At 42.9% G+C, this 24,490-nt stretch overlaps 2 protein-coding genes across 13 annotated transcripts in view; both read right to left on the bottom strand.

Annotated features, from left to right (window-relative positions):
* FHDC1 (FH2 domain containing 1) overlaps positions 1–12,937 on the bottom strand; it is a 38,800-nt gene extending 25,863 nt beyond the window's left edge. The window contains exons 1-4 of one of the 3 annotated variants that reach the window (XM_027456649.3): positions 12,804–12,937; positions 9,420–10,066; positions 2,724–2,785; positions 2,043–2,145 (exon numbers count right to left, since the gene is read on the bottom strand). In XM_027456649.3, coding sequence (XP_027312450.2) covers positions 2,043–2,145; positions 2,724–2,785; positions 9,420–9,905 — 651 coding nt within the window. In that variant the 5' untranslated portion in view covers positions 9,906–10,066; positions 12,804–12,937. Of the gene's footprint in view, positions 1–2,042; positions 2,146–2,723; positions 2,786–9,419; positions 10,067–11,721; positions 11,744–12,372; positions 12,757–12,803 lie in introns of those variants that run through there. The other 2 variants (XM_072037383.1, XM_072037384.1) reach the window with 2 other exon arrangements.
* A 4,430-nt stretch (positions 12,938–17,367) lies between these two features.
* ARFIP1 (ARF interacting protein 1) overlaps positions 17,368–24,490 on the bottom strand; it is a 42,638-nt gene continuing 35,515 nt past the window's right edge. For all 10 annotated transcript variants that reach the window (XM_027456657.3, XM_072037386.1, XM_027456654.3 and 7 more), the window contains 2 exons: positions 23,814–23,988; positions 17,368–18,970 (listed from right to left, as the gene is read on the bottom strand). In XM_027456657.3, the coding sequence (XP_027312458.1) occupies positions 18,815–18,970; positions 23,814–23,988 (331 nt within the window). In that variant the 3' untranslated portion in view covers positions 17,368–18,814. The remainder of the gene's footprint in view (positions 18,971–23,813; positions 23,989–24,490) is intronic.

The following is a 24,490-nucleotide window of genomic DNA, read 5'->3' on the forward strand; positions in this document are numbered from 1 at the left end:
GAAGCAGTGAAAGCTCCAAGAAATGGAACAATTACAGGGAGAACAACAATGGGGAAAGGGGGTCTTTCCTTTTCCTGACCATGAGTAAAGAGATCTCTGAAGCATGGCATTCATTAAATAAAATACAAGTATTTTCACACCAAGAACAAGCTTCTTCTCTGTCTTCCCTTGGGAACAACAACAAATCTAACATCTGATGCCCCATAATTTCTAATAGTGCTCTACATCACAAAATCTCTTCCATTAATTTCTGAAGCGGCTCCTTAAAAGCACTTCTTAAGTGTTATGGTCCCGCTATCTTGATGGGTGGGCCTGTTGTCAAATCACAGAGTTGGAAATAAACAAACCTCTCAACCCTGAGCAGCACCAACTGGATCTATCTACGACGTGGCTAGCTGAGTACTGAGGACCATCTCCTGGGGATTCGGAAACCACGTGCTGCCTACCAATAGTTAGCAGGAGGATGCATTTTGACTACTGTCATGCTCCAAAAGACAAAATTCAGCAATGCACATTAGACTTCGAGTGGAATTACAACACTTAAATCACACAGCAGTACGCCCTTTGAAACATTTTCAACTTGTGTTAAAATAAAAACCAAGATCTAAACCAGAAAGAGCAAAAGAAGAAAAAATACATTTCTCTCAGCTTACTGCACTCAATATACACAGTTACCTAGGAGTCACTTAAACTCCACTGTTCTCTCTGCCTGCCCAGAGAGATAAATCCCAGAAAGTTAAGTTCTGTTTAAATATAGAAATGTGCACTAGAATTCAAAAAAGGGGGAAGGGGAAACAGTTTGAGCCCCCAGAACTATTTCAGAACTATTTTTACCACTTTTTTTCATATTACACATTTAAACTTGCTGATATCATCTAACTCTAAAAAAAAAAAAATAACACTTTTCTTTTTTTTTTAAACAAGATTCCCTGCAAAAGAAGCTCAATTTAGGGTTGAATAGTCAACAGAAAAATAATGTGTGTTTTGCTAGTGACTGGATCTGAGATTTGCTGCTGCACAGAGGAAACAGAGTGCTTGGACAGCATGACCTTGAAGTGGTAAAGCACATGAGGTGAGGCTGATCACTATGTGGACGTTAACTAGCAATTTCCTGAGTTTCAGCCATCACCTTGATGTGAAACACTCAAGCAATTCCAATGGTAATTCTGTCAAGTTTGTGGTACACATTTCTCTCAAGTATGTACTAATGGGTCAGTACAAATACAAGAGCAGACAGGGAACTGTGCATCATTAAGCAGGGCTCCAGGTCAGTTGATGAAGCTCCTAAATCACCTGATTGGGATTGAAGGGTGGGACCGTGAAGGGAGAAAGCAGCACTTGCACATAGGTCATATCATGGGCACAGAAATGGAGCAGAAGGTGCTGCTGGCGATTATATTCTCCTTCGGAGAACTGAACAACGTTAGCAAGTTGTACGGGTGCTGCACAGAGGAGCAGCCTTTCTGCCTTCCTTGGAACCCAATGACCTGGGCCAAGTCACAAGCAGATCCCAGATGCACCAAGAAGGCAGCAAACCGTGAGGGATAAGAGAGCACCAGAGGATTGACGACACTCAGCTCCCAGGCACTGCAACAGGGAAGTACGAGGCAGGTGCCAAAGAAGTGAAACAATTTGTTTGCATTAGGATATACTTTGATTTGGAGTTTCCTGATCCGCAGTGCAGAGTTCTCTGCACTGCACACAGGATGGTTCCCTTCCTTGGTAGCATGTTTATGGGACAAAAGCTCATAAGGGACATCAGAGATCAAAAATACCTTAGCAGTACTTTCTTTAAAAAGCAGGTTAAAGGTAGGTGAAGTTACCTGATGAGAAGGGAATGACTACACTGCAATCTCAATGCCACATGTAAAATGAAGATTAAAACTTTGCACTCAGGGATTTCCTATCCCCTGACCTAAAGATAGTTCTGGATCCCCACCAATGCCCATTTTTTATTTTTATTTTTTGACAGCCCTTCATGTTGGGATCCCAGACAGTAGAACTCCACAGAAAAATAAGCTCCATGTAAAACCATTATTTACCTCCTCTGCTTCTGGCAACAATTTAAGAAATTCATTCAGCAATTCAGAACCATAGGGCTCACTTCTTCCATGATAAATATCTTCAATGATGGATTCAGCAGACCTTGAAAAAACAATTGAGCATACACATTTCTAACACTTGTAGGTTGAATAGTTACAGAAATTGAAAAAAACATCACGCTTGTGTTACTGAAAGGAATTATAATGAGGTTATCCGTATCTGTGTCTGCAGCAATGTTATTCTAACATTAGTTTGAGTGATGCCTTTACTAAAAGGTAACATCAGGAGTGAATACAGATAGCATTGAAACAGCTTACTCTAAAACAAACAAACCCCCACCTCAGCTTTCTATTAATTCTTTATAACGAAGGGGGCCCAATGAAAAGCAGATCTCATGCAGTATTACATGAGATATAAGGGCTTCCTTGAACCGCACCTGAAAACTCACTGCAAGTAACAGAAGCAAAATCTGAATGTTTGGGGATAAGTCATAATGGCTGTCAAAACTAAGCATTATTAAACAAATTATGAAGTGTAGTTACTTATGACTAGCGTGTATAGGACTGCAAACTCCATCAGAACAGAGCACAGTATACCATACATTTGATGACAACTGATATTCACTATGAATTGCACACATCTGCAGCTTGCACTAGCAGTATGGAAAAATCAAATCTTACTTTTTGAATTGCTTGAGAAATATCCCAATGTTCATACTCCGCTTTGCATCCAAAATGGAAACCTGAGAGAGAGAACAAGAGAGATTAATCTACTAATACATAAGAGAATAGTACACAATGCAGATATCCTTCCTTAAACTGCTACAAACAGTTGTATGCACTTGCCACCAAAACACAAGCAAAATAAATAATTTCTAATCAAAGAACTAGTTTTTACCAGGGAAATGCACAGACCACCCACAACCCCTTTTCTCAAACAAAGTGTAAAAACACAGCAACATTATCAGAAGGAAGGAATAAAGTTCTATTTCATTACAAAACGAAAACATTCTTCTTGCTTATTTCACAACACTGTATCTGTAAAATGTTGATCAAGTAATACTTTGTGCTGAGTCTGGAGGCCCCACAGTTAGTTAGCAACACACTTCAAAATCCATGCATTTCAGAGGATACATACACAGCAACTATGAGGACAGGCTTTCCATAAGCAGAGGTCAACATGCAATACTGATTTCATTCATGTGGACTAACAGCCACGCTGATCAAATGGAAAGATAAACCAGCCAATCTTGAATCAAAACCTGAGACAGACGACATTCAAACCTGTTTCCTTGGTCTAGAATGAAAACAGAAACCCATAATAAATGGGTCTCCTCCCCTCACTATACTTTAAAGATGATTTGTTAAATCATCTTTGTTGTACATCTTACATGTACAATTCTGGAGATTAAGCAAAAAGGTGTTGGTTTTTTTTTTTTTTGTTCCCTAGCTTTTTTTGTCTAATTTTAAATAGAAACATTAGTTCTTTTCATGCTGCTTTTTCTGACTGCAATGACGTACAACTGCAAACCTGAGATGCTAGCCACAGTTCTAGAGAATCTTGTCCTGAAGGTTAAAGTTTTACCACAGCTATTTTGGTGGCAACAGCTAGAAAAGTCAGGAGGTATACAAGGACAAGAGAATTGCTTCATGCTAACAGTGCCACAATAAATCAGCTCAGTACACACAGATGTTCAGGACTGCTGTTGGACTCACATGATGTTTGAGGTTTTGGCAAGTGGAAAGGTGTCTTGACCTCTGTGACAGCATAAGAATTGTATGTATATATAAATAAAAAGTTGGCATTGTCAAGAGATAGCCTGCAGTCAGCTGGCGATAGGGAAAATACAGGTATGGCTAATGCGCTATCCGCAGCGTACTACTGCATGCACATAGAAGACAGCCTCTTCATATGCTGAAAATAAAAGGGAATCAGATCCTAAAGTTTTGCAAAATCTGGGAATCTCCTCTCTCCTGAAACCAGTAAAGACCAGGAAACACAGGAAATATCAGAGTATCAGGTTTAATTAGATGACTACTAGCCTGAAACCCTTCATTTTTAGCATATGCAAAGATAAGAGGCCAGGCCATGGTTTATTCTCTCCTTATCTTAGGAGTTGAGAGGCCCCAACAGATCATTAAGGGAAAGCCCCTTAACATAGGACAGGTTCAGCTATCTCTTCTCCTGCACTATCTAATCTGTTTTCAAATGCAGGGACCTCTCACTGACCTCTTGCAGTGCAGCTCCAGTCCCTAATTGCTCCGATCACTGTGAATTCTCTGATCTCTCTCTACTGGTTTAAGTCAAGTAAGTTCTGCCATCGCGACTTTAGCTTTTGGGTTGTTTGTTTTTTTTTAAGCATTTTCAAAGACAATCTCCAGTACACCTCATTTTCAGTCATAGTTGGTAACTATTACAATAAGACTGACCATCTCCTGGGTAAACTTGGTTTCCGTGGCACAATTCAGATGTACATTACAACCTCAGATAAAACTAGAGATTTTTTTTAATGTCTGCACTTGAAGAAAAACAAGGGATGATAGCATATAAAGCTGCATTTGCCTTATCAGCATGACATAATACAAATATCATAGTTGTTCTTCTTTTATGTACAGGGACCTTACATGCTTTTCGCTCTGACTGTACTCTAGTTTTTCCCACTTTCTTGTTCAAGCACACCATCAAAATGCATGACTCAGTTTATGGTCATTCCTCGCCTGGTGTCCTTTTTAAGATTATCAAAAGCATTTGAAAAAGCTGTCATTACTTAACTACCTTCAAGGAGTTTCCAGACGGGAGTGTGAGGAGGAGAAAAGGGGAACCTGGCAGACACTCCATAAACACACCTCCCAACTCTGCACAGAAGTACGGTACCTTCCACCTCCCATTCAGTAGGACCTGGCTGCATATCAGATTTAACAGCCTTAACATCTATTCACAGTGTCTACTCCTCTTCCCCACTGAGCTTTTATTCAATTTGGTCCTTGCAGAAAGCTATCTGCATGATTTCCTCCCAGGCGCTTGCTTTTTGCCCTTTAAGCACTACCCCAGCTTTTCATAAAGCCTGCTTCTCTCATGTCTTCATGCACACCTTCAGTACCGCTGCCAGCACAGCACGTCCTGGATCTCTGCTTGCCACCTACAAAGACACCGCAGTGCTGTGTACCACTGACATTCATTGACTGCTGGACTCGGGAAGCAAAGAACTGAGAACAGGCTCTCCCCACTCCCTAGGATCTTCCACACCAAAGAAAACCTCTTATGGTTCCTTATGATTTACTTCAGGTCCATTCAGAAAAGCTTTCTCCACTCTCATCTTTGACTCTCCTGCCAGAGAACACTATTAAACCTCTGTTTACCTTACCGTGGAAATATTACAACCTGCTCAAATGCCTTGCACCGCCTCAGCACCTGCACTTTGCCAGACACGCTTGCCAGCAAATGCAAACATCCCAGCCTCACACACCTGCCATCTCCCTTTCATAAACGGTTCGATCCTTTATGGAGGACAGCTGGTCCACTCCCAAACCCGCTAGTCACCACCATCATCTGCAAGCTGGTGTGCTTTTGAGATCTACAGCAGGAGCAGACCCTGGAGGATAAGAACAGTGTTGGCTAACCAATATTAATCCACCACTGTTGGATTAATTCACTGTTTTAGATGCAGCTGCGTTAAGAGAAGGGGGAAATTAGCTTGTGATGTTGTGATGATGGTAAGAGGAAATTTGCTCCTGAACCCTGACACGAATTTTCAACCAACAGTAAAGATGCAGAGGAGCGTTTTGGGAGACACAAAAGGCCTCACCTCAACCCCAAATTTGCAGTCACTGTGGAAAGGCAGCAGGAGTTCCTTGCCATGCGGTGGTCAGTGAGGAGCAGGAACATGACAAGGTGAGTTTATGACAGACAAGCGAAACCAGAACATTGCATGGATTCTCTGGATGAGAATCACGGGTTTTCACACAGTGGGATACAGTTCACGAATTTTGGCAAGCACGGACAGCCTGGCAGCACAGGCTCAGTGCTGGAGATTAGGAGGGACGCAGACAACATCCTGCTTCAGCTTCCAGTTCGCTTTACAACCTGCTGAACACCAGGGTTGAATTCATCATTTGGGGCTCTGCTCCCTGAGTCACACACAATGCCTGAGGAAAAGGGCACTTCAGCAGGCCGGGCAGGCCAGGCAGCAGGGCCGCCCCCTCCATCTTGCCCTCCTGCCACACTCCTCACCTGCTCCCTCCCCAAGGCTGGCGCTCAGCTCATTGCTTTTTTGCTGGGTCTGTTCCCTGCTGGATTAACGGGCTGAATCAGCTCTCAGGAAGGTGGAATGAGTGCTAGAGCTAGTATAGGCAAAAGTGAGAGAGGGCACGGCCAGGAGAGGGGGAAGAGACATACGCTGTTTGCCCCTTCCACCTTCCTTCTCCTGTCACGAAGCCCTCGCACGGGCTCTGTGATTCACTGCACCCTTTCACAAGCCATCCAACTCCCTAAAATGACAGAAAACCGCTCCCAATGATGCCAGTGCACACATGAGGGGAAGGGGGGACGGGAGCTGAGGAGGAAGCCAGGCCAGCTCCCTCGGCCGGCCACAAACCCTCCTGCCTGCTCCAGCACCGGGCAGGCCACACCACCTCCAAAGACGGGGAAAGTAATTTGCAGCCAGTGTGTAAACTTCGCTCTGCACCCCCTGTTTTTGAGAGACTCAAATTACGCGAAACCATAGCGGCAAATTAAGCTCTTAGTTAAGGAAACATGCTAATTAATCTCCCTTAAGGGTTTGGTGAGGGCTTGTTTATGAAAAGGAAGGCATTTGCTGTAGGAGTGAGGCTCAAACCTCAAGAGACTTCAGTTATAATAATGATGTTTAGTACCAAGCCTCCAGAACAGGGATTCAATAACCTGAGCTGAGCTCCTAAATTGCATGCATATAGCACTGCAGAGCGAGGAATTAAAAGAGAACGCAGTTCTGTCAGCTCCTACAAGACAAAACTTTTGCCAGCTGCCTCGTGATTTCATAATCGCGCTGTGCAGCAGGCATGACACCCATCTCCACCAGTCTCTGCGGAGTGCCCTCAACACTGGCTGCAAGCAACCTTCAGAGCTCCTGCTGATGCCCCCACACCGTGGGGAGGGGAGCACCTGAGCCAAAAGAGCAGTCTGTGTCCACGCACAGGGGCGTCACTTTGGACAGATGCTGTTTTCTTCAGATTTGGACTAAGCAATTCTTGAATTTAGGCACTTGAAACTACCATGAAAATTTGCTGCTGACACATGGCGACAACTAGACTGATTCCACCACGCAAATTCGGAAGATGCAGAAGCCACAACATGGCCAGAACAGAACCTCAGCTCCCTCAGCCCTACTCCAACACCGTCTCTGCAAGGCCACAGGGATGCCATGTGCCTGTCTGCTGCAGCGAACCGAGGATACTCGTCGCAACACTGGGGTGAGCAGCAGCTGCCAGCACTGATGACAGAGAGCACAAACACTGCCCGTGCCTCCGACCTCCATCCCTTGCTGCTTGATGCCTACAGTAACGCCGAGCATATGAGCTGTTGCGTCCCGTGCTTCCGCGCCTCCAGTGACACGCAGCTCGGCAGCATTATCCCCTTCCCTCCTTACTAAGCAGCCAGTACCGCAAAGCCCATTAGCACACAAGAATTGCTCACCGCTGTCTGACACGCTCTTGCAGCGTGCTTGACAAGGAAGTTGATCGTTTTGGCACCTAAGCAGCATGATAAGCACACAGAGGCAGGTCCTGGTCCCTCTCTGCCCACCACCTGCAGAAGCAGTGGACGGGCATCGAGCTGCCAAGGACCACGGTATCAGCTCTGGATGTGTGCAGAAGAACATTAATTGTAATAGAGTGGGAGTTTGTTTCCCTCATTTTGCAGACCCATATTTTTAATCTCCAGCATTGCTCCCCAAGATGCCCCAAGTCTCAAGCTGTACATTTGGAGCACACTGGGGCTCCCCCTGCCCCAACTGCTCTACACTAGGGGCCACATTCAGTTTATGACATTTATCATCACATTTGCTACATCCAATTCTTCACCACATGGCACTCCTGGAAGGGAGCAGGTGCTTCTTAGGAAACACGTGAGGAAGGAGCTGTGCTCATCCACATGCAGCACAGGAAGTCTACTCACTGCAATCCTGATTCAAAGATGCACATAGCCCAAAAACAGCGCAGAGGTTAATCACTACCTCTGATGACAGCCTCAATTACTTCTTCCCAATGTCAGGGCTTCAGAGCCTGCAGTACTCATACCTGTTTTAAACCCCTGTTTATTCTGGGGTTTATTCCTCTTTATGCTATGTACAACGTGAACACTATCGGCGCATCACTTTGGTCTTGCTGATATTTTATTTTGATCTCTTCCAACTTCTGTAAGACACCATCAGCTTTGAGTCCCTATTTTTTCACTAAAAACTGATACATAATCACATCTGTTAACCCTGTGCCCTCTGTGTTTTGTTTACAAGCTAACATGTAAACACACACAGCTGTGATTAAATCTGCACTTCTACCCCCCAATTACTTCATAGAAAGATCACTTGAGACAATTCAGCCCAGGCTTCAAAAAGAGGCTACCTCTAAGTCAGGACTGAAGAACTAGAAAAGTTACTTCTCAGTTTACTGGAGAGTGCACCTGGAAGTGTTTCAAGTATACCTCTCAGCACCAGAACAGAAATCTGTAACAACCTTCTGTTCGAGTTGAAAAATCAAGCAGGTTATTTCTGTGTCCAGAGCAGCCATGGTAGATGCAAAAAAAAAAAGTGTTCACTAGCAACATTTATGGAAGTTGAAACTTTAAAGTTATCTCAATTGAATAACAAATTCCCTTAACCAATGCATTGTATTTTATTGCCTCATTGTCATTCCGGTACTTCCCTTCTTGACGTATCTAAGACATCGGAAGTACATACAGAACATGTTAACCCTTGAGATATGACTCTCCTCCCTCCTGCCTAGTATATATTTGCATTTTGATTGTGCAATGGACACAGTGGAAGAGCTGAAGATAAAAGCTACAATGCACTGAAGTTTCACACTAAAAACTCAATGACTATCCAATGAAAGTAAATACAGGTGCGTTCAGTTCACTTCGCTTTTATTTATTTTAAGAGGTGGCCAGATCACAGCACTTTCCCAGGTAAAAATAATAAAACACTGTTAGCCCTTTGAAAAACAGATTTGTGCCACCAAGGACAAATCCTCCCTGTCGTTTATCCTCCCTGTCGTTCCCCTCCCATTCAAATCAAGGCAAATTTATAGTCAGAATGGACCACGACAGAGACAGAGGTAAACAAAGGCCAGACAGGATTCATACCACAGCATGGTGGAAAAGAAAGATTGAACTTCAGTTCTTACCTCCTCTTTAGTCTCCTTAAACGAAGACTTTAAAGACCGACTTCTGGTGTCCTGGGGCTTGGTTTCTTCCTGCTGCCCAAACAGCTCCTCGATCGTCTTGGTGTCAATCTGATACTGTGGTCTCGCCGCGATCGTCCAGATGTTGGTTTTGCCACGGACCTGCTCCTCAGGGATGGTTTTCCAGAAGAAGCTCCGCATCCGCTTCTTCCTGCCGTGGCTGTCGTGCCCGTTGGTCAGCGGTGGAGGCAGGGGGGGCGTTGGTCCCGGCAGCGGTGGGGGCGGCGGTGGGGGCGGCGGCAGCCCCGGGGGCGGTGGCGGGGCAGGGGGTGCCCCGGCCAGGGGACATGGCGCAGGGGGCGGCGGCGCCGCGGAGGGCGAGGGGAGGTGCGATGCCACCGTGGGGTCCTCGCCCATCAATCCCGTCGCGACCGAGATGGCCCCATTTTCTTTGTCATTGACCAAGGAGAGACAATTCATAACATGCATCTTACGGCCCCTCCGAAGAGGAGAGCGTCAGTGCCTCGGGTCTGCCTGGCGCATGGAGCAGCACAGCAGCGGCGTGCGGTGCGGCGCGTCACAGGGCGCCCGGTCGAGCTCTAGTCTGCCAGCAGCAGCGGCTCACGAGGGGACTGCGCCATCTTCATAACCTGCAACGAAGGGCAGCAGGGAGACTCGGGTCAGGGAGGCTGGTGTCGTGCTGAAAAGACACCAGAATTAACACGTAACGGCCATCAAGAAGGAAAATTTAGGGCACCAAGCATCCTTCTTGAGGCAACCATGTAAAATCTGTCCATGCAATATCTCAAATATTTGTGGGGACTCAGACTTGGAGAATACATATAAAAACAAGAATCTCTCCTAAATCACACACAGCAGATAACAAACCCGTGCTTTAATCTCAGTTCGGTGCAGTTTTGTAAGAGAAGGTACATATCCCAAATTATTAAGCCAAATAATCGTCGACTCTTTTGCCCAGGGAGGTGGTTGAGTCACCACCCCTGGAGGTGCTGAAGAAAGGCGCAGATGTAGGACTCAGCAGCATGGTTTAGCGGTGGACTTGCCAGCACTAGGCAGAAGGTCGGACCAGGTGATCGCAGAGCCCTCCTCCAACCTGAACCATTCTGTGACTCCTGATTTTACCTTTTTTTAGGTGATTATGCAACACAGCTAGAAAATCTGACTGCTAACTACTACTCCTGCGGTAGCGGATTAACGGCATCAAATAGACCCCGTCTGAATCTTTTGGTGTGAATCCAAGCTGTGTTAAAATAACGAGTGATGTGTGTGATAATTTAACAGCCTGTCCTTATGTCCTGCTTTTTGGCCTTCCTATGATGTGACCGTCCATAAGGGAAGGACATCACACCGCCCCTCGGCTCCCTGTGTCCGCGGAGCACCCACCTGCAGTATTTGCATTTTACCATTACTTGTCAGGCTACGCTGCCTGCCAAAACACGCTACGAGAAGACAGACTGCAGTTTGATGAAGCTGTCCCTTATAATTTACTTCAGTATCTAGGTTAGCACAGCAAGTTCAATAAGCAGAGAGAGGGCAGAGGAACCCCCAGGAACAGGAACCGACACATCCTAAGCACTCAGCACACAGAGCTTTACGTAGTTCAGAAAGCTCTTCTGTCTGCCCAGATTACCTCACGAGGTAGCTTAACAGGAATCACAACAGTTTTGAGCAAGCTCTCTTATACTGCCACCTACGAAAAGCAGATACTGACATTGACGGCAAACCTTCAAGAACGACTTCTGTAGAAAGCACGATTTTGACAAGCCACGCCTGTTGGCTTTACTTTCCTTGTATTTCTCAGATAAGATAAGTTAAAATATTTCAGGTATAGACTAATGAAGAATTCCATGGCTTCATGAAAACACGCTCGTTATCTCAAAACCATTTGGGGAATTCACAAAAACCAAAACCAAATAAACAAAAAACCCTCCAACCAACCAAAAACAAACTAAAAAGATACCGCACAAGAAAAAATTATGTAGAATAAAGACAGCCACCGAGCAAAAATCAGGCGCAGGAAAACTCAAGCTGAAGCAATGCGCTGGCATGAGAACAGCATCGAATCAAAAGTTTGGCACGGATTTAGCCGTACGTCTGTTCTGCAGGGTTCACATAGAGCTAATAGCAATCCAGATCGATTTGACATTGTCTAATGGTGATGAAAAACCTTTGCTATTTTTGCCAGAGATCCATCATTAGAGTGTTCATGAACAAACAGATCCAAGTACAGAAAGAAGCCTTAGGGCAAATTCTCTCTTGCTCCCGTAAGGACTCGGCTACTCACAGCTTCTCTGAAGTCAATGGGAATTGACACAGAACCATCCGCTTCACCTGGTCTTCCCAAAAACTTGCACAGGTAGCAATGACCTCCCCTTTCTCGCTTTGGATTTTCTGGTCTCGCACCAGAAGGTGTTACTGAGGTGCTCATGAGAACAGAGCATGCTTATAAAAGCTCGTGTGAGGTTTAAACCATAGGAATGATGGAAAGTATTTTAATGGCAGGGTAAAGAGGGGAAGAGCTACAAAGAAAGTAGATCAGGATAAAGGGTTTCAAATTCAAATCAGCATTAATACCCAGTTGCTATTACAGAGCGCTGCGCTCATTCCTCTCCTCCCAAGTTCATGATCAGAGATGCACAGAGGCATGAAAAAGCAGGTGCAAGGCGGTGGAAAGAAATTAACCACTCAGGGCAATTAACCGCTGCATTAATTTAAAGAAATACTCAACTTGGAAAAAAAATAAAATAAAATCTTGCCTCCCTAGCATGTACTTCAGAGGGAAATCTGCATTAGCCCGCCTGCCACCAGCACAAAGCGGCTCTCGGCAGCTAGTATTTTCCAACTCGGGTTCCCACAGTTAAAAAAAAAATAAAAATAAAATAAAAGAGGGAGAAAAAGAAAAAAAAGAGACAGACAGACAGACAGACTGACCTACCGTGCCCCTGGGCAAGGCGTAAGCGCCTGGTTTTGAAACTCCCCACAAAATTTGGGCAAAGCGGGGGTGAGAGGCTGGGGAGAGGGCGGCGGTGCGGCACCCGGCTCCCAGCGCTCACACGGACGGACAGGGGGACAGCGGGGACAGACGGACAGCGGGACGGACGGGTCGGGGAGCCGGGCGCTGCTTTGCGAGGCAGGGACACTCCTAGTGAGAGGCGCGGGGAGTGCAGCAGCGGCAGCAGCAGCAGGAGGAGGAGGAGGAGGATGGGGGGGACAGCGCAGCCCGGGCAGGCGGCGGGCACAGCCCCGCGGCTCCCCTCCAGCCACCCAGCACTGCTCCCCTCGCCCCTGCAGGCAGCTGTGCCCCCAGCCCGGCAGCAGGTGAGGCTCCCGGCCCCGTCCCCGTCCCCGTCTCCCCGCCGCGCTCACCTGGGCCCGGTCTCGCAGCAGCCCCGGGCGCGGGTCCCGGCGCGGGTCCCGTGGCGGTGCCGCCGCCGCCGCCTCCTCGCATCGCGGCGCGGCTGAGCCGGGCCGGGCCGGGCCGCCCGCGGCCGGGGGCGGGGCTGCGCGCAGGCGCGGGGCGGGCGGGGCCCGGCAGGTGGCAGCGGGGGCGGCCCCGGCGCTGAGGGGGGATCCTCAGGGACACGGGGCCCAGGGACCCCAAGGCGCCAGGTCTCGGGAATGAAGCGGCGTGCGCACAGCTCCAGGGCACGGAGGCCTGGAGCGATGCAGAAGGGCCCGTGCCCGGTTTTATGGCACAGTGTGGAAGCCAGCAGCGCCCAGCGCCTCACAGCAGGGCAACCACAGCAGTCCCCTCACCGTGCCCAGGCACCAAACCCCATCCCTCTCACTGACCCAGCCAGACAGCCCATTCAATACATTTCCCTTTCTAAAACTCTCAGAATGAAAGCAAAATTTAGGGAATGTGATATTAGGACTCGGTCACTGAAGCCTTAAATCCACTGAGCAGAACCCATGGAGCTGCAGCAAGGGCAATCCCTGCCCTACCACGCATCTCGACTTGGCAGGGCCAGCAGCAGCTGGAGAGGACAGGCTGAGATCCCAGCCAGCACGGACATTCCTCGAGAGTGCGAGGTCACCAGGCAGGGCACGGGCAAGGAAGGGCAGCGCTGCCCGGACTGTGGCTGCTTGTGTTGGAACCAAAGGGACTTGTTGTCGCTGCTGCCAGCTGTGAGCGCAAACGCTCACCCTACGAGACTAAAAGTACAAGCCGAACGAGGCTTACACAATGTCATATTAAAAAAAAATAAAAAATGAACAGGGTAGCAAAGAAGCTGGGAGCCTGTCCAGATGTGAAGATAAATTCTTAACTTGTCCTCATCCTGTGAGATTTATTCCAGAGCATTTCTAAAGCACAGTGTCAGCAAATTACATTTAAGTTTTCAGCTGTTTTTACCCCCCTAACAGTGTAACCACTCGGCATACAACGATTTTGCCCGCATGGCTAAAATTCAGAGGCACAAGCAACTGAAAACAGGTCTTCACAGTAGGAAGTATTAAGCAACTTTAATAACAGGTAGACCAAGCAGCCCCACCTATAATAAGCACCAAATGCACCTCCCTAGAACAGATAGCATTTAAATGGGTTGGCATACTCTGAAAATAAATCCCACTGTATTTTAAGATTTCTAGTTAAATGGAATACTCAAGAGTCTCCAAGATGACTAATTTTAACACATTACTTTTTTTTTTTTTTTAAGAGGGGGAAAAATTATTTTGGAAGATCTGCACTTCTTTGGAAGCAGAAGGAGCTTCTAATGCTTAGGTTGAATATGAAAGTAATGATTAAACCAATCTAATTTTAAGAACAGAATTTACATCACTTGAACAAATGGCAGAGTTACCCCTGTCACAAGCCCTCAACTCTACAGTGTTTGGAGAGGCAAGGGAGAAAGTTTATTGCAACACTTTAGACACATTAAAACCAAGGCCTATTTGGTTTCAAAATGAAGGACTATGATAGTTGACCTTCTCTTGAAGCAAAACCCTGCAATTATTAACCACTATCATATAAAACTACCATGATGCATACGCATATGTAAGAAAGGCAGATCAAGACTGAACAAGCAGCACTAATTTTTAGCCTTATTTAACTCTGAAGTGCTTGAATTTACAGCCTTCAATACTCTTGAGAAGGTAGCAAGGTGTATAATTATTATTTTAATTAGCACAGTTGGACACACCATTTGTTAAGTACCATTAACTAGGAACACACTGCTGATAGCCGAACTGTTCCCAAATAAGCCAATGCATCTATGCTGGCATAAACAGTAATAACAGGACAAACCCAAACTAAACATTTGTTTCAGGCTGATTCTGTTCTGTATCTTATCTCAGCACTTAATTAAGAAAGGTTATCGCACATCCATAGTAGTACCCATCTGAATCCTACCACCCAATGATGCTCTTCATCTCTTTTTCTGCTCCTCCTGGAAGATCAAGTATTTTCATTCCTCCAAGAGTTATCTAGAAAACAGGTTCTCACAGAGAGAAGAGGCAGAATGTATTTGCTCAGGAAGTGTTTTTCAGTAATTAAAAAAAGCCACATTTTGCTGAGTGGCTGTACAATGTACAGTCTAAGTACTTAATAGAAATACACTATTTCAATGTAGTACAACAGTCAGCAACACAGAGTTGTTGCTGGTCCTATCTTTTTTTTTTTTTTTTTTTTTGAAAGGCAACTCAGGTGCAAGCAGTAATACTTTTGGTTCCTCAGTCATAGGAGATCAAATATTAGCAAGCCATTGACTGTGCTTTTATGTCCAAGGCCATTGCTTTGCAAGGTTCATATGCTTCTCTGGATTTCCATTCTGTGATACTGATGAAGTAGCAACACACCGTATTTTTATTTCCACTGCTTCTCTACCAATTCAAGCCATTCTTCTCCCAGACAGGCACAAGCTATCCTACTTGCCATTTTTAAGCTACAGGGTAAGGTACTTCCTTATTTCACTTCAAACTCCTGCCATAACAACACAAATGGGTCAAAGATCCACAAACAATGTGAAGTAACAAAAACAATATACAGAAATGTAAACACAGCAAGTCACCTCTGTGCATCTCAAAAAAAAAAAAAAATTCGATTTGACAAAGCTGAGCTCCCAGTAGCTGGATAAATTTGGGTTAGGGGTGATCACAATATAAACATGAAAAAGCCAGTGACTAGCACAAGCTCTACATCAAGAGTGAAGCATGGAAAAGATAACCAGACCAAAAAAAGATAATTGCAGAGGAGGAATGCTGAATAATTATGATATTCTTGTTGTAACACCACAATAAGGAACAAAAGCAGATAAGCAGAGAAGACAAACTGAACATGCCTTCACTTCAGTTCAAAACAGAAGAGTTGAGAGGAATGATTAGCTTTTCTTTTAATTACTTTGATCATTTTTTTAAGCAGAGAGGGATAGAGATAAGGTTGGGAGAATGTGTTAAAAAGATTGAAATCAAGCTGCTACTTTAATGATACCAGTGTATTATTACTGTACTCTACTAGCACAGACCTCTCTTCAAATGTAGCTACAGATACTCTTCATAACCAGAGAAGGCTTTGTAAGGGCTTGGTAAAGCATGAAGTATGCCAAAGAGCATTTTCCTTACATGTTAGAGTAGAAGAGCTGCTGTAGAATTCATACAAAATAACAGAAGCCACAAGTTGCAAACAAGCCAGGAGCGCAGGAAACGTACAGTATGGTCACTGAGAGAAACAGCTCTGTAGGTCCCTGCTTGGTAAGTCAGCTACGACAACATCTGAAGTGCTGTTAACTACTTGAAATCCTTCTTCTTGCTGAACTTCAGGCAACACTAAGAGCACTAATGCAGTAACTTGTAACAGAGAAAATCTTACACAGACAAGACTCCAGTAGATGGGGGTATGATGCCCCCTCCCTTGCCGAAATAAAAAACCACCACCACTGTGAAACAACTGTCCATCTAGATGAGCGTCAGCGTTAGAAGCTCGATATACAGATATTTTCTCTTTTTTCTGTATTAGAAAAACAAACAACCATAATTATTTCCAACTGGAAACTTCCGCATATGATCTCCAGAAGAAAAAGTTTCTAAAGTTGGCTAGATTTGAAGTTAGCTTTGAATATCAGGCATGAATTTGAATTCTTTCATGAGCATATATTTCACATTCTTTTGCCACCATCCATGTGCCACAAAAGGAAGTCACTTCAATATCCCATCAATCAGCTAAACACAGAATCCTCCTCTCTGAGGCTATCCATTAGAACAATTGCTCTGGTGAGCAAAATGGAAATCATTCTTCCTTCTCTCTGGTCTTAAATGCTACACTGAGACTTCAGCAAGTAATCTCTTTTGTCCAACCTTTCCTTCCAGTTGAAGACACTCCATCAGTTTTAAGCCACTGCAAAAGTTTGAGGTTTGCACAATGCCATAAGTCTCCTTCCTGCACAAAACAATTTCAGACCCAAGTTCACTCTTACCACTTCTGACAGATCACTTCCTTCTGTGCAGGGACTATATTCAGCAGGAAGAGCATGAATCCTGCACTGAAACCAAAATTACATGTTTCCTGTATAGTATTCTGAGAATAGGTATTGCAATTGTGATCAATAGGTTTGCATTCTCTACCCCTGCTACGATATCTGTACATCCTACCTCAACCACACAGTCTACAGCTAACTTCTTACCTGCACCATCATATCGTACACACATCAAGATTCGTAGACAGTAGAAAACAACAGCTTCATAAAAGTTGTTAAATATGAAGTTAGCTTTAGAAGTTTAAAATCAAGAACATACACATACTAAAGGATTTGTTTCACTTTAAGTCTACATTCAACTTGAACTTGCACATTATTAAATCATCCTGAAATAAAGTAACAGCAGCATTATAACCTATGGATTTCCCAGAAATTCACGGGTAGGGGTACAACTCAAATACAAAACTGAACTTCCACTGCAGAAGCTGGGTTGTACTCTTAACCATCACAAGTCAAGGAAGTTAGACTGCAAACACCTTTAATATGAATACAAAATTCACAGAGGATATACATTCTGGGGAATGTAAATGAACGATAACAAGAGATTCTGACAGAACAAAAACATAAGGAAGGCTCTGTCAGGCCCAGAATTTAATGAGGAATGATTAAAAAGTTTGATTTACAGTTACAATACAGTTGTGTTAAGCACTGAAAACTTTAAGAATGTCAGCTGAAAGGCATTTGAACATACAGTACATAAATCATACAATCCACACAGTTGTAAATAACATATTTGAAGCATTTCATTTTACTTAATAGAACACAAAGCAATGTAACATGTGCAAATGAGGACTTCAATACACTCAATTTAAAATGTATATGATAAAATTGACAGAATTTTACATTTAAAGAAGGACTATGCTATTGATGGAGAAATTAAAAAAAGAAATATCTTCCTCATTACTCCCCTTACTGACGTATGCTTTTCAATTAAATAGAAAAATCATACTGGCCCAATTTCCTTTCTCAAAATCGCATCCATCCATGAAGATTAACTAAAGCTTCAACTCACTCTAAGTGTACAAAGAAACAGCATTTACACAGTCTACTTTCCCATGATGGGAACTGACAAACCATTATGTGAAAGGGTTCTTGGATTATGTACAATGGTTGAAAACATTATCTTATAAAAAGGCACATACTTGTGATTTAAGGCTAGTACGGTTGTTGTTTTTTTTTTCCATAGAGAAAGTAAAATTTTAAATGAAATTAGTACATTGTATGGTCAGCCTCACTCAGCAAACCATTTGGTGCAAAGCAAAAACGTGTGCTTAGAAGCCTCAGACTGACAGTGATTCTTGCTTTAGTGTTTTTTTCCTTTAATTCTATGATGGAAATGTACATCTTTTTAAAAGGCATTTGCTCTAATTCCACTAGTCAATGAGTGTTCTGATACTGCTGTCTTATACGCAGGTACTGCATACGGACCTTATATTATTAATCTGCAAAATATTCTTTTAACTCTCTCCTTTTTAAAAGTCATATGAAAATCATTAAAGATGTTTTCTATATTCATCTATAAAATACCAGATGTTGGTACAAATCATGTAAACCTCCATTTGGAAATATTTTGACCAGCCACCAAAATGACCAGAGATCACGAACATAATTTGTCAGTGCAAATCTATATAGTTTTCTTTCCCCTCCCTCCCTCCCCCATCCCAGCTACAGAAATAACCACCAACCTTCACATACAAAAGGAGTGCTCTATATTTGAAATGATAGAAATTATGTTTGGTTACCTTAAAGTTACCCACTTTCCCACCAAATTCAGTTTTACAGTATTATAAAAGGGAAAAAAAAATTAAAGCTGTCTGTGCAAGAATCACTACAACAGTCCTTCAACCCCAACCCTTAATTCTTATTAGATTTATTGATTTTAGGTTAGCATCAGCTCCTCTTCTCTGATTACTGTTCTTCAAGCCAGGATGGAGCATCTGCTCCAGGAGTTTTCAACTTGATGTGGAACTGTTTAAGTGTCTGTTCAAGCTGCTTTTGATTCCCAGCAAAGTACGCTGCAATGGCATTGTGGAACAGAACGAGCTGATTGTGCAACACCTTAACCTGCAGGCAAGGACAGAGATTGGTTCAGATGAACAGGCAGATGCAAATAACGTCACACATCCATTATAACAAAAACAGGCATATCTGAGATGCTCAGACGTCACACGAGGTTATTTAATGAAAGTTTACAAATACAAAATGCAAATACAAAATTCCCTATTATTAAAGTCATTTAGTATTTTCATAAAATAAGCTTAACTAGCAACACCAACTCAATACGCACGGACCACAAGCAATTCACTGAACAGCATAATGCTAGCAAATTACAAATACTTGATTACTTGAAATTAGATGCCATACCTCTGTGCAATATACCTACCTGCAAGCCAAATGCATTTCCCTAAGACACTACATGACAAATGCTTTAAGTATACAGTTCACTTATTTGTCCACTCCTGCAAAGAGGTGCTGTTCTCTGGCTTTTGCATACCCAAGTCAAGAAAAACTGATGCTCTTTTCCCAGCAGTATTTCTTGCCCGCCTCCTGTAATGCAGGATTATTTACAGCGCTTAGTCAATATCTTGATTATAAAACGTGCGGAGTAGTTGTGAAACACAACTCATCGCAGCAATCAAAACTTGGGGAGAAGGGCACGAAAGCAGCCGGAGGGCATCACTGTTCTCTTCTGGTCTAGTCCCCGATGACAGACTGTAGTGCTGATGAAGTCTAAGCAAAGTCAAGTAAACGTTACATTTTCACTGTAGCACAGCAGGAAACCTGAAGTCATGAATGGGTAGTAGGGTGATGAAAAGGCATCCGTCCAGTGTTACTCATAGCCAGAAACTTGTCCTTTTTGTTCCTGAGTGTACTCTCAGCCCAGCACAACCCTACTCTCGTGCCAGAAAGCCTGACTGCCGAAGAGGCGGCCCTGTGCCTGTTTCCAGCCTACAGGACCTCAAGCCCACTTGGACAACATGGAAGAGAACAGAGAAACAGAGTGGCTGACTGAGCCCAAAGGGATGAAGTGGCAGGCAGCAGGTTTAGATTTCTCTATAGGTACTTTGCTTGGGAAGCTTTTATCACAAAGCTTCTGTGAACTTCTCTGAAATCATCTGATAGTTGTATGTATTCAGTCAGGCCTAGGCTTCAGTGTGTTTATATACATACACACACACACACGCGTATGCACACACAATCAAGAATTGACAACAAAGTCAAATGATTCAAATTGGAAAACGCTTTGCTTGTTTGTTTTTGAACTACCAAAGCTAACTCATTTTATGAAGTTCTATCCCAGAGCCAGATCATTGTGATATAAGTTAGGGGATAGTTATCAAACTGGTAGCTGAGGTGCCAGATCTTACTACTTCTGCTCTCCTCCTTCCGGAGACAGATCCTAAGCCAATCCCCAAAATGACTGGGGGAACTCATTGTCCTCAGCTCTATTAAACATTCAATTAGAGCATATACTCAACTCCTCCTGTAAGCTCAACGATGAAGCAGCAGCCAGGTAAGAAAAGAGAGTAATCTGATATCTCAAATCACTTGATGTCCACTGCAACAAAACCCCCCAAAACGTCTGAAATCTTGACTACAAGCATTCATTTAAAACCAAGTTCAAAGTGAACCAGCTTTCCCCTGAAGAAAGCTCAGCCTTCCCCACTCCCGTATCCAACCATTGATCCCCACTGCCATAGTGTTTCACCTTAGGCCTGTGTTGGCAAAACACTCATGCAGTTATGCAGTCAGTTGGATCAGGGAACAGATCTAGATTAAAACTAACCAGACAACAACATATTTGCCTTATCCTGGATCCGTTCCCCAATCTGATTCTCTGCACAGCTGCAAAAACACTTTTGTAAGCACAACAGAGAAGCAATGTGGGGGAAGGGGGATACAGGAGGACGGGACCACCTCCTTCTACACCAAAGCCTTGATGTGACTGTCAGATTACAGAGCTAAAGGCCAAATCTTAAACACTGAACTGCAGCACCCACTCCAGCAAATAACCATTTGAAGATTTGCCTATCAATAAAACAACATCAATTTTAAGTTGCTAAAATATGGGTTCCAAAGTGCAACTAGCATGCCTGTCAAAAAGCCATCGTGTTTTTTCAAATTGAACATCATTTTAAATTATTGCCCCTTGTTAATTAACTATATGCATATCTGTTCCTCATTATGAGATGAGTAAGCATTCCATAATAGACTTGGCAAACTTTAGTCTCAAAACAAAACTGAACTTTCTACATAAACAAAAAAATGGACATGGCCTAGAGAGATGCGAGTTTCCTATTTCACACACAGAAGATACTGTAGGTTGGAATTCATTCCCCACGTTTCCTGTTTTTTTCCCCACATTTCCTCATGCTTCCTTTGTGTGTATATGAATTATTTTTTTTTGTATTGCTCAGACTAAAAAAAATACATATTTATTAGGAGGTAACCATGAACTGATATATCTAACTGAAAATTAAATCCTAAAATACTTAATTGCTTTGCTATAGCCAAGTTTCATTATACAATTCTGCATTCAGGACAAAAAAACAATAACTACGCTTGAGACTACACTGTAGTGCATCCTGTATCAGAATATAGAAGACCCCAAGCCCCAAGGGTTCACAATCAACAGCAGGAAAGCTGTCTGGCTACTGCACCATTCTTACCTAAAGAATTCTCTAATTAATCTCTGAACTATCACCTCTGGATCGATGCACCTCTGGACTCAGAATTATGACGATGTGTATTAGTAACACTGATGATCAGAGATTTGCACATTCTAGCATGTTGTAACACACGTCTGGCAAGGCCATTCCTTGTTCAATAAAGCTACTCAACTACTAACCTTCATTTGCCTTGCACACAATAAGCCTAAAAAAAAAAAAAAAGGCTTTCCAGAACAGCCTACAAATGCAGCCCTTTGTGAGAACCCAAGTAAAACACTACATGTATTTTGTCTGACTGATCTTCCTTTATTTTGACCTCCCATTCTATTAAATGGGCACCAAGACAATTTGGTCCCATGAATGGGCACACTAAAATAAACATCAAGTTCCTGCTCCTCCTAAGGATATAGTAGCAGTATAGCCACTATTATGCCCTCCCTAGAACTACTGTAACACCTTAGCAATGTCAAAATCGCTTTTCCCTTTGCCAATTCAACATCATATATGGTCTTCAGTTTAAACCATCTCCTGAAGAGTGCACCACTCCATCAGCTGAAGCAACAATATTACAGACACACACAAGCATTTACTGATCGGGTAAGCAATTGTTCGCAGGCACCTTTGGAAGAGGTAGAGCATCTGGGATTGTAGGAATTAGATTTTAATTTCAATTAAATTTAACACTTCTTGATCATACAGTTAATAATCCTTTAAAGTATAAAATACAATTGACTTAAGAGCAGTTGCATATACTTTATATGAACCTAAAAATTAAAATGAATGCTTGTAATGGTTATGTAGTTGTCTGGCTGATCAGTTGTGCATTCCGATTTTTTAATACTAGCTGCAGGACAAGTATGAGGTCTCACATGAGCTCTCCTATGTTGATGTTGACAAAAGATGGTTGACACCAGAGAAAGGAATAAAGATGTCAGGTCGGTAAGAGGCATCTCTGTGATAACCACTGCCTCTGACTACATATCAGGAAACGCTCTGGGCAACAGAAGAACAAAAAACCCCAAATAGACAGCTGCAACCTGGAGAAAAAAGCTCTTCACAAATTTAGGATTAAGATAACATCAAGTATATTTTGGAGAACTGTGCATAAAAAAAAATCCAAAACACCAACAGGGAATTTATGTGAGCAGGCCTCTCAGTACAGAATTATATTTAAGCCCATTATTTGACTGTACAGGAAATCCTTTCTGTGGTTTAATTGGGAACAAAGTTCCAGTCTCCCTTTAGAAAATATTTTGACATCTCTACTGTCAAAACTTGGAAGTATCAACCAGTGATAAAAAGTTTTAAGCATGTTGAAGTCCCCTCTTCATAAAAAAACGGAAGGAAAAAACTATCTTCCAGAAACTAAATTTGTAGGCTGTGACTGCTAACAGGATGTTTGACCTAATCCAGGACTGTCTGTCACTAGGAAAACAACTTCACTAGTGTTCCATAGTTATTTATTTATTTTTTTTGGGGGGGAAATAAAAGCTTTTTTGTGAAGCAAGATGGAAGTAAAATGTTTTCACTCTGAAGCTTTCGTACCTGTATAAAGTGATCATTGCACTATACAGTTAATGCAAACCAAGAAGTATGGTAAGTGTTATTTTGACTAAATTGAATTTAAGCATCAAAATTCCTATACAGATATGAGCTGGAAGAAACAAACAGTTTCACCACAATCCTGTAATATATTAATATTAAACAACATACTAAAAGAGGAAAATGATGTAAACAAAAATAGCCAACACCTTCAGGATACCCATTTTCAACCTAGTTTAGTTTTAAAACTTAAATTAGTAAATCCTCATAAGAACATAAGTATCAGCATTTAGATTAGACTTCACCTCGTTTAGGACAGTGAGTTTTGACAAGAATTTTTCCATTTGCAAGTTAATGGGCTACAACTTCATCAAGAACAATGAATGAAACTCAGGACAATACTGGCTTTAAAATCACCTGATGACCTGGTTCACTAACTCTTAACACACTATCTGGGCTATGTGGTTCCAGACCCCTAGTCCTAATGCAAATGCTGGTATAAAGCAACAGTGCTCAGGAGCTATGTTTCCATTATATATTCTTTTGGAATTGAAGAGGTTTGTTTTCTCTTCTCTTTGCTTGCTCTACTTTTAAATTAAGATGTATTTTAAGATCAAATAGCTAAAAGTATTTCTAGCAAAGCAGGAACATACAGGACAAAATATCTAAGCACAAAACCAGAAGCTGTTACTTACCTTATTTTCTTCCAAAAATTTCAATTTGATAGATACATCATTACGCATCTTGTCATACTTCTCTTTATGCACTTGAAACAACTGCTGTGATTGCTCAATCTTTGGTAGAGTGTTTGCATCACGAGGGCCAAGATTCAGCTCTTCCAGGTCTGTTCGATAGGCATCGTATTCAATCCTGAGAAAAAAGAGGAAAAAAACGTAAAGGCAACGTGTCTTAAAACAGACTTCGCATAAGTGCCAATTACAATAGAAAGTAAAGCAAACAGTCTAGTAGGGGGAAAAAAAGAAAAAACCAGGCAAGTTATCTTGATTAATAGGAGGGAGAAAAAAACACCTCTATGTACATAGTATAAAAGCTGCTTCCACAGCATTCTGTTGCTGTCTCAAACATGCTTCCAACCCTCTGCTTTGTGCAGGCTTCAGTGGTCAGGTCCTTTCCTGGGACATCCGAACTTATTAAGACAGTTTATCTAGCCACAGAGTGTGTTCCCATGTGTCATTTTCTTAATGCTGAATTATCATAGTGAACAGTTTGCATCAAGAGCATGAGAAGCACTATAGGCAGGGCATCCCCTTAAGCAGAAGTGAGTAATGGCTTACTTTACCAAAATTACCAAAATGTCCCAAGGCTTTTACAACATGTTCTAATTTAGCTGCTATCCCAAAACTGGATTTGA

Source organism: Anas platyrhynchos, chromosome 4 (genome assembly GCF_047663525.1).
Source record: "Anas platyrhynchos isolate ZD024472 breed Pekin duck chromosome 4, IASCAAS_PekinDuck_T2T, whole genome shotgun sequence".
Lineage (NCBI taxonomy): Eukaryota > Metazoa > Chordata > Aves > Anseriformes > Anatidae > Anas > Anas platyrhynchos.